Here is a 9942-nt window from a genome sequence, read left to right as displayed (position 1 = left end):
TTATTTAGTTACTTAATTTCTTACTTCTTTGAACGAAGTAAAGGATGTATTCGCGAAAAATTTCAGTTTTCAGATTTCAAAGAAAATATCCATTTTGAACATTCCTGAATCCATTTTGATTAGTTTTGGTGTGACGTCTGTAGTACGTACATACGAATATATTTTGCATAACTCAAAAACGATTACCTAGGATGTTGAAATTTTTGATTTAGGACTTGTAACATCTAATTGTGCCCCTCCCCTTTTGATTACAATCACAATAAATATATATTAGATTAGTATATATATATAGATTATAGCCAAATCAAATTTTAATTAAAGAAATATTTGGATCTTAGGGGACGGGACATCGGTTCGAATCAGACTTCATCGCATTTTTTTAACCTTTGTTTTTAATTATAATATTTTGATTTATTAATAATTTAATTAATGATGATTTATTAATTCATTTTAAAAATTTTTTACAATGAATAATTATTCAATAATACAAATATATATATATATATATATATATATATATATATATAAAATATGAGAAGTTTTTAATGAAATAAAATTCTACGTACTTTTCATTTTAAAAAATGTGTAAATGGAATTTAATAGGCGTACAAGAAAGTCATGTATTGTCCACATCAGATTTTGCGATGAAAACGTCCGTTATAACAAAGTTTATGATGCGTCGATATTTCGCTAAAAGCAAGTTAATTTATCATCAATGAGATAGAAAACCCAATAAATCCTGGAATTTTGATCTTTACAACCAAGTTCTCGTTACAAAAGAGCTTGTTATTGGGTTCCACTCGTATTCAATTTAAAAACTTACTTTTACCTCCAAATGTGAAAGATTCTCTATTACGCTTAGTTATTCAAATACAAACAATAATGATATCATGAAACGAAATTCGGTTCCCCATGTCCAAGATATACCCCACAAAATCTAATAATCTAAGAATTTCAATGTACTAATCGTATAATAGTTGCTGGATAATAGATTAATTAAAAATTTATATGTGGGTTTCATTACAAGAAAGAATAATTCAGTTATTAAGGAAGAACCAAAAGTTAAATTTTTATGTGAAACAAAAATTAGTTAGCTGTTTACGACACCGTCCAAAAATATATGAACTAAACTTAATATGTTTACATAGTTTTCAACAATCAAATTTTATTTCTGCAAACGATTTTATTTAAGACTTTAACAAAAATGCCATTTGATGAGATAGTGGAAAAAGTAGAAATAATTAAAAGGGTATTACGTTCTCATTTGCTTTAATTTGAATTATTATGGCCAAGACCAAATTATTCAGCTACTTTCTGAAAAATATGTAAGTCGTAGAAGAATGACATTTTTATAGACAAACACAAATTTTTCTTTTAACATGTGTTCATTTCATGAATTTTCATCAACGATGAGAATCAGGATCTTCTAGAATTATCCACATGGCTATTGCAGTAGATTCTTATTTCAAAGATTTGTGGCGTGGAAAGCGGCACAAAAAAAAAAATGTCGTATTAGGTATACAAATTTAAACTGTTTTTAAATTATTGGCCATTTATTTTATCTGGTTTTCAAAAAGAAAGATAAGCACTACTTTTACAAGCATAATGAGTTTTCCTTGCATCAGACTAATTCAGTTTAATTACAACGATTATTGTTAATTAGTTTTTTTATATTTTATCTCATGATAAAATATAAAAAACAAATTAATAATTCGATTAATAAAAAAAAGTTTGTTTTTATTGTTAATAAAAACAAATAAATTAATAATTCAATTTTTTCATTTTCTATTCTATCCTTCATAACATTATTGTAAAAATAAATTAACATAAATCTTCAATCATTGGAAAATGATAAATAATTTTCCTTCAATATTTAACACTTTTCCTTTTAGATGATGAACAAGATAATTTACCATTTTCTTTAATGTCCTTTATAGTTGTTAATTATACAACATGATCCTCTACCTTTTTTTTTCTCTACCGAATATTTTTTATATCTTCTAGGACGTTGATGTAGGTTTTTCCACAAAGTTAGTAATTAAAATTTTTTTGATTTTTATATCATTCATCTTTTGTTTTAGTAACAACTTATTCTTTATCCGACGTCTGCTTCAAGTATTTCTCAACCAGTCTTTTTCATTCCATTATATAATTTTTTCTCCTACTCCCTTGGGCCGGACATACAGTTAAATAAAGCTTACCACAGAGGAGCGTCCTTTAACTCTAAATGGGTCTTCCCACCTACCGTCAATAAGTCTGGCATAACAGATCAGCCCCTTCGGTTGGATCTTCTGTTTTTACTTTTATTTGTGTCCTTTGCTTCTAACCACAGGGGAAGGGTGACCTGATCTTGACTAAGCCGGCCCCGGATCACCACCGTGTGGACGGGACTTCGTCTTTTGTTTTATTTTATTTTTTAATTCCCCAACCTAAGGCCCCAGGAGACCCCATCATATAATTAAAATAAATAATGCTAACGGCTTTAAAATAAAATAATTAATTTTTTTAGTAAATGATCTACAGAAGGTAAAATAATTTGCAGTAATTTAATGTCTGCACAAGAATATCATAAGAAATGTTTTAAAAAATTGATTTTGGAGAAATTTATTTCAAAGTATATTTAACTAATGTTAAAAAATATGTTTTTAGAATTTATTTTTAAAGTTACTCGAATATATTACAATTACGTACAAAAATTCAGGATTCTAATTTAAAAAATAAATATTTAAAATTTGTATAACAATTGAAACAATATTTTGTAAATAACATTTAAAACATTTTGAAAATCGACATTTGTACTTATCGTGCAAAGCTCTAATTGAATTAAACTAGTGGCTGATACAACTTTTTAATTTTATCATGTATTAGATATCGTAAATAAGTGATATTAAGTTTTTTTTTTGCAAAAGCAATCACTCATCTTAAAACATATGTTTTATAAATATTTTTAACTTTTTTTACGTTTATCTAATTTATTATGAGATTAAGTTACAGCAAATATTACTAATTTTTTCGTAAATAAAAATTCTGTAACAAAAATAATATGAAACTTGAGTTTGAAAATAAAAAGAGTTTTCAATTTTATCTAGGGAATGAAGCTGTAACAGGTATTTGAAAATAAGTCGCTATCATAATAATCAAATTTTTTTTTTAAATATGTTTTTTTTCAAACACATGCTGTAGAGACACTATTTTTGTAATACATTAAACAAGAAGATTTTCAAGGAATAGATTCGTTGTAACAGTGATAAAAACTAAAAACGGTTATAACACTAATCTGTAATCAATAATTGTGTTGAAGAAACAAACTCATATCGTATAGAACCTATTTTTCTAACTAATATGTTGTTAAGCATCAGTCTTCTTGTTTAATATAAGACTGATGCTTAAAGTAACAGTAGACCAATCATTAGCAAAATGATGTGAACGTTTTAGAAAAACGAAGATATCCAAGGAACATTTTATAGACAAATGCTTGTCTACAAAACATAAAGGTGAACATTGTTTTTCAAGGAATATACTGTTTGTACAGAATTTTGAATTATTTAAATTAGGTTAAAAGCATTATTATAGTTTGCTGTAAAAGTAAAGTGAGTATTAAATAAGAACAAAAAGTAGTAAATCTTAACGTTTTTATAACATATAAAATAAAATTATAGAAACCTCATAATATTTACTGTATTATTTATTTTAACTAAATATGAAATACTACAACAAAAAAGCGTATTAACCAAAATAGTTTTTTCTTTTACTTTTATTTAAGAAAGAGTTAGTTTATTTAGGGTATTTTAAGAATTTTTATTTTAATATAGAATGTTACTTCATAAATAGTAAAAAAGAAATTTAAGATAAATTACAAAAATAATTTACAAAATTTTTAATGAAAAGTAAATTTTTTTATTCTATTCTATTTTTGAAAATTATGTTAAATTATCAACATTGGGTGACCTACAACCTTAGTTATTGATATCGAGTAGGGATGATAACGGTATAGTATATAAGAAGGCGACGGGTTTGCCATCGTCACCTTCAACATGAAGTCCTCATTGGTATTGTTGGTTCTCGTTGGCTTCGCTGCTGCCGCCGTCCATCCTTATGGACAATCCAAACGACAGTGCTTCAGCGGTTTCTTCAACAACCAGAATGAAGTTTCTCCAGTAAGTGAACAACAACAACAAAACCAGAACAACAACCAATATTTCAACAACAACAACAACCAATACAACAATAATCAAAATGGAAATAACCAAAACAACAACCAGAATGAACAAAACAACAACCAGAACCAAAATGGTGAGTTCATGATTATATATATATATTTTTAATTTGTACAATCACTTAAAAAATTAAATTGTACATTGAAAAATATTTAGGACAAATAATAACATGTTAACTTTTGATTAATCATTTATAATGAAATGCAATACCAAAAATAAAATTATTTTCGTGTATTTGATGATTGTTAAACAATAATAATGAACAGGAGACAGACGATAATTTACAATAAAGATTAATATTATTTATAAATCTCAATTATTATATATAATCTATATTTTCTGCAGTTTTAAAAAGTTAAATGCAGTCTTGTCTTCATAAAAAGGTTTTTATAGATTTAATTAAATTACAAAACGTTCTGAACCATAAAATACCGAATTCTTTAATTTCATGCAGAATTTAAAGTTATACAGTTATAACTGGACTTTGATACAAAAAATTGTTCTTACAAAACAAAAAGAAAAGAATAGTTTAAATTGTTTCGTTTTAAGTAACAGAAATATATGTTATTTTAATAAATCTTGGTCATATAAATTAGATCTTGTTATATTAATGAATGTAATAAGCATAGTTGGCATGTTTTAAAATAACTTATTAAAGTTATCTAGTAAGTTATTCTTAACTTATATGAATAAGTTAAAAATGAATAAGTTATCTATAAATAGCTTATTCTTTCTTATGCAGTTAATAAGATAATAAAATTTACAATAATAACTGATTATTAAATATTTCACAAATATTTTTTTGTTATTTTCTTCATAAAAGAAAGTGTAAGATTTATAATATATAAATGAAATCTTAGCAGATTTAAAGGGTGTATACAGATAGAAATATTTAATTATTTCTGTGTTGTAAATAAAATATTTCATATAACTGTATACATTTAATTTAGTTATTTGTAATTATATGTTACAAATTTGGAATAATAATTGATTATTGAACATTTCAAAAATATTTTTTTTTGTAATTTTTTTAATAAAAGGGAATGTTGAAAATTTATAATATAAATAAAATCTTAGAAGCTTTAAAAGGTTGTATACAGATAGAAATATTTAATTATTTATGTATTGTAAATAAAAAAATATTCTATGTACGTCTATATAGGTAGTTATTTATAATAGTATGTTAAAAATATTCCTGTAATACCGCTGCGGAGTGATACAAAAGGAAAGGAAAATAATTTGAGAACTGAATCTAGTACGTGAAATAAGGGGAAAAATTCACACAAACATATGTCTAAAATGCTTTATTATCGAGTTACGGTAGCGAAAAATTTCGTCCGGATTTCAGTTCCACCGTTGAAAGGAGGTTACGTTGAATTTTTAAGACGTTATATATTTAATAAATTTGATGATTTTTCTTATGCTTTTCCTTTCTATTACCAAGTAAAGGATGTATTGGGATCGCGAAAAAATTTGGTTTTCAGATTTCAACGGAAATATCCATTTTGACCATCCCTGAATTCATTTTAATTAGTTTCAGTGTGACGTCTGTACGTTTGTATATATACATGTACATTGTTTATATATATATATGTACGAACATATGTATCTCACATAACTCAAAAAGATTAGTCATAGAATGTTGAAATGTTGGATTGAGTACTGTTGTAACATCTAGTTGTGCACCTCCTCTTTTGATTACATTCGACGAGACCAAAAGCGACCAAAAAGGCCCCGAAAACATTGAATTTTGGACTTTTTCTTAACTGAAGTAATAAGCCCTCATTGAAAGCTTTTCAACGATATCTCAAAGTGGTACTTATTTTCATTGGTTGCAGAGTTATAGCCAAACGAAATTTTAATTAATGAAATATTTGGTTCTTGCAAGGGGAAAGCACATCGGTTCGAATCAAACTTCATCTCATTTTGTTTACCTTTTTTTTTAATTAAAATATATTGATTTATTAGTAATTATTAACTTCTGATTGTAAAAATGTTTTGCGATAAATAATAATTCAATAGTAGAATAGAAGTTATTAATGAAATAAAATTTTATGTACTTTTATTTTAAAAAAATATGTATATGCAATAATAGGCGTAGAATGATGTCATGTGGTGTCCACATAAGATTTTTTAAAGAAACTTAAAATTATTTTAATTTTTTAATGATCTAAATTTATTACAATACCTGTTTTAATTTTTTACAAATTCATAATATTTTTCTGATAAGTTTTTTTTTAATAATAAAATTTTTTTTTTTAATGTTTTTCATAGAATTTATTAAATTTCTCATAATTAAATTATCTATAAGTTTTAATTATAAACTCTAAAAAGTTGTTCTACTTCAAACAAAAAAAAAAATACGTGTTTTTCGTCACCGAATTTTTCTGTTTTACGCAAGTGTTAAAAAAGTACGGATGACACCGTTCTGGGATATGTTTTATTTGATTTTTCAGATCAAGAAACATCAAGTTTAATCCTTGTATAACACCTTAACAATTTCAGTATGACTTCATGTCACCGGGGAAACTGAAATCCGGGCGAAATTTTTCGCTAGCAACTCAAATTTTTACCCTTTTACCCACCTAAATTACTCTGACATATATTTGTATATATATTTATATATATATATATATAAAAAATAATAATAATTATAAATTAATAACAATAATAATTCGTATATTTCATCTAATATATATACGGTAGATTCTGCGTAAATGTGTTTCTAAAAAAATAGCAAAATATTTAAAAATGATCTTTTTTTTATTTTCAACGAAACCTGTGTTAATATAAAAAGAATTAAGACATTTATTTAGATATGAACAGAACTATAACTATTTGCACATACGGGTAGTTGCACATAGTAATTAATACTCATTTATGTTAAGACAATATACAAGTATTATTTTCATTGTCGGATTTTTATCGATGTTGAATGTATTCGAATTAAAAAACGTAATACTGGGTGCGAGTGAGTGGAGAACGTTTAATTATAAACATCAAATTGCTATTTCCTATGAAACAGTCGAAATTTTAGTGAGAGCTTCATTTACAGGTTTAATTAACTATATTTACATTTTAAATAAAATAATGTGATCTTGTAGTTGTTACAAAGGTTGATCTAAAGAAAATTTAAATACATAAATATATATACGAAAGTATAACCCAAGATTGCTAAAGACCAAACATGAAGAATAACGACCTATATTTCAGACTACTTCGTGAAAAAAAAAGCAATAATATAGTTTCAATGATTTAAGTACATAGATAGGGCCTATTTACGCTAATTTTTATTAACGAACACTTAGGTATTGAAAAACTAAAGCATAGTGTATATAGATTAAAGATAGCCGTATTTCAATTCAGAATTTACTGCCAAATGCTTTTTTAAAATTCAGATGAAAAATAATATTTCTTTGTTTTCAGATAACGAGTTCGGAAATAACAATAACCAGTACAACAATAACAATCAGAACGAAAATGTGAATTACTATAACAGCAATAACCAGAACAACAATAAAAATAACAATTACAACAACAACAACCAAAATTACAACAACTACAACGGTAACAACCAGTATAACAATCACAACCAAAATAACCAAAACAATCAGTACAACAACAACAATAACCAAAATGGACAACAGAATCAGAACAGCAATCATAGTCAAAACCAGTACAACAATAACTACAACAACGGCAACAACTACAACAATAACAACAACAACCAGAACCAGAATGATCAAAATATAAATAACAACAACCAGAATAACCAAAACAACCAATACAACAATAACAACAACTACAATAACCAAAATCAGAATGACTACAACAATCAGAACCAATACAACAACAATAATGCATACAATAACCAGAACAACAATCAAAATAACCAGTACAATAATAACAACAATCAATACAATAATCAGAACCAATATGGCCAGAATGAATACAACAACTACAACAACAACAACAACAATCAGAAAAATAACTACAATAATAACCAAAACTACAACAATCAAAATTACAACAACCAAAACAATAATCAAAACCAGAACAGTAATTACAACAATCAAAACCAGTATGGCCAAAATGTAAACAATAATAACAATAATCAAAACAACTACAATAACAACCAGTACCAGAATCAGAACCAGAACAACAACTACAACAATAATAACCAAAACCAGAATATCTACAATAACGACAACCAGTACCAGAATCAAAACCAGAACAATAACTACAACAATAACCAAAACCAGAATAACTACAATAACAACCAGAACCAGAACAACAATTACAACAATAATAATCAGTACAATCAGAATCAGAACAATCAAAACTCATACAACAACAACCAGAATAATAATCAGTACAATCAGAATCAGAACAACCAAAACAATAATAATAATTTCAACAACAATAACCAATACGGCCAAAACGTGAATAACAACAACAATTTCAATAACCAAAACCAGAACAGCAACAACTACAATAACCAAAACCAGAACAACAACAACAATTTCAATAACCAAAACCAGAACAGCAACAACTACAATAACCAAAACCAGAACAACAACAACAATTTCAATAACCAAAACCAGAACAGCAACAACTACAATAACCAAAACCAGAACAACAACAACTACAATAACCAAAACCAGAACAACAACAACAATTTCAATAACCAAAACCAGAACAACAACAACAATTTCAATAACCAAAACCAGAACAACAACAACAACAACAATTACAACCAGAATCAGAACAATCAAATTCAGAACAATAACCAAGAAGCTCTCTACAACAACAATAACAACCAAAACAATCAGAATCAAGCCAACAACAACCAGAGTAATCAGAACCAGAGCAACAACAACAACCAGAATGCAAACAAGCAAAATAACCAAATTCCGGTTAGCAGTAGCTGGTTTCAGTCATTGAAATGGGCTATGTAAATGCAACCTGATTCTGTTTATTAAATATAATATGATTTACTTTGTTTTAGTTGAATAAATAAAGTATTTTATTAAATATAATTTTTGTTTACTAATTTTATTGAATTCGTTATTCACCTTCATTAATAATTCGCTTATAGAGAACCTAATTTAAGCTTCTTTAAGTTGTTAAAATTGTTTTTCAGCAACATAAATTTCACATGATTATACCTTAGGAATATTTTTCCCTTAATTAATTAGTTTTTATTCTACAAAATAAAATATCTGCAATTTTTCAGTTTTGTTTATGTAGTTTTTTTTTTTGCATATAAATTACAATCCAGTATAAATTACAAAGCAATGGCTTTCCTTTTATAAGTTTATAATTTTATTTAATGAATCTTTATTTACTATGCAACAATTATTTAATAAAACGGTATTCTATGACAAATAATTAGATTAAAATTTCTATAAAGGATTTCTACTACGACAGTATATATTTTTCTTGTCGGTTTTTTGATGTGTTAACTTATGATAAATGCAACTTACCCATTTTGAAAATATATTTTGTGATTTGTTAATTTTACAATGATTTATTTTCTTTATAAAATACTGTGTGCTGAAGATGTTACACGCCTTTTTTTCTGCATCTCCGAAACTTATAATTTGAATGATAGAATTAGCTAGTGATTAAAAATTAAAAATACTTTTTTGAATTTCATAATGTTTTTTATCTCCAACTATTGACATTGTAATTAAAGTAGTTAGAATTAGACCATGCTATACTT

The 9942-nt window shown here is 26.0% G+C and overlaps 1 protein-coding gene across 1 annotated transcript; it reads left to right on the top strand.

The window, feature by feature from the left end:
* Positions 1-4005: 4005 nt before the first annotated feature.
* LOC142332824 (uncharacterized) lies at positions 4006-9256 on the top strand. The gene is made up of 2 exons (XM_075379446.1): positions 4006-4293; positions 7644-9256. The coding sequence occupies exons 1-2, from the start codon at positions 4035-4037 to the stop codon at positions 9173-9175; spliced, it is 1791 nt and encodes a 596-aa protein (XP_075235561.1). The 5' UTR covers positions 4006-4034; the 3' UTR covers positions 9176-9256.
* The last annotated feature ends 686 nt before the right edge of the window (positions 9257-9942 follow it).

This window comes from Lycorma delicatula, chromosome 1, assembly GCF_047948215.1.
Source record: "Lycorma delicatula isolate Av1 chromosome 1, ASM4794821v1, whole genome shotgun sequence".
NCBI classification, from domain to species: domain Eukaryota; kingdom Metazoa; phylum Arthropoda; class Insecta; order Hemiptera; family Fulgoridae; genus Lycorma; species Lycorma delicatula.
The sequence above is the reverse complement of the archived record's forward strand: the minus strand, read 5'-3'. Positions and strand labels throughout refer to the sequence as shown.

Coding starts and splice junctions, on each gene's coding strand:
- LOC142332824 (XM_075379446.1), top strand. CDS start 4,035: ATGAAGTCCTCATTGGTATTGTTGGTTCTCGTTGGCTTCGCTGCTGCC. Junction 4,294..7,643: donor CAACAACCAGAACCAAAATG/GTGAGTTCATGA, acceptor CTTTGTTTTCAG/ATAACGAGTTCGGAAATAAC.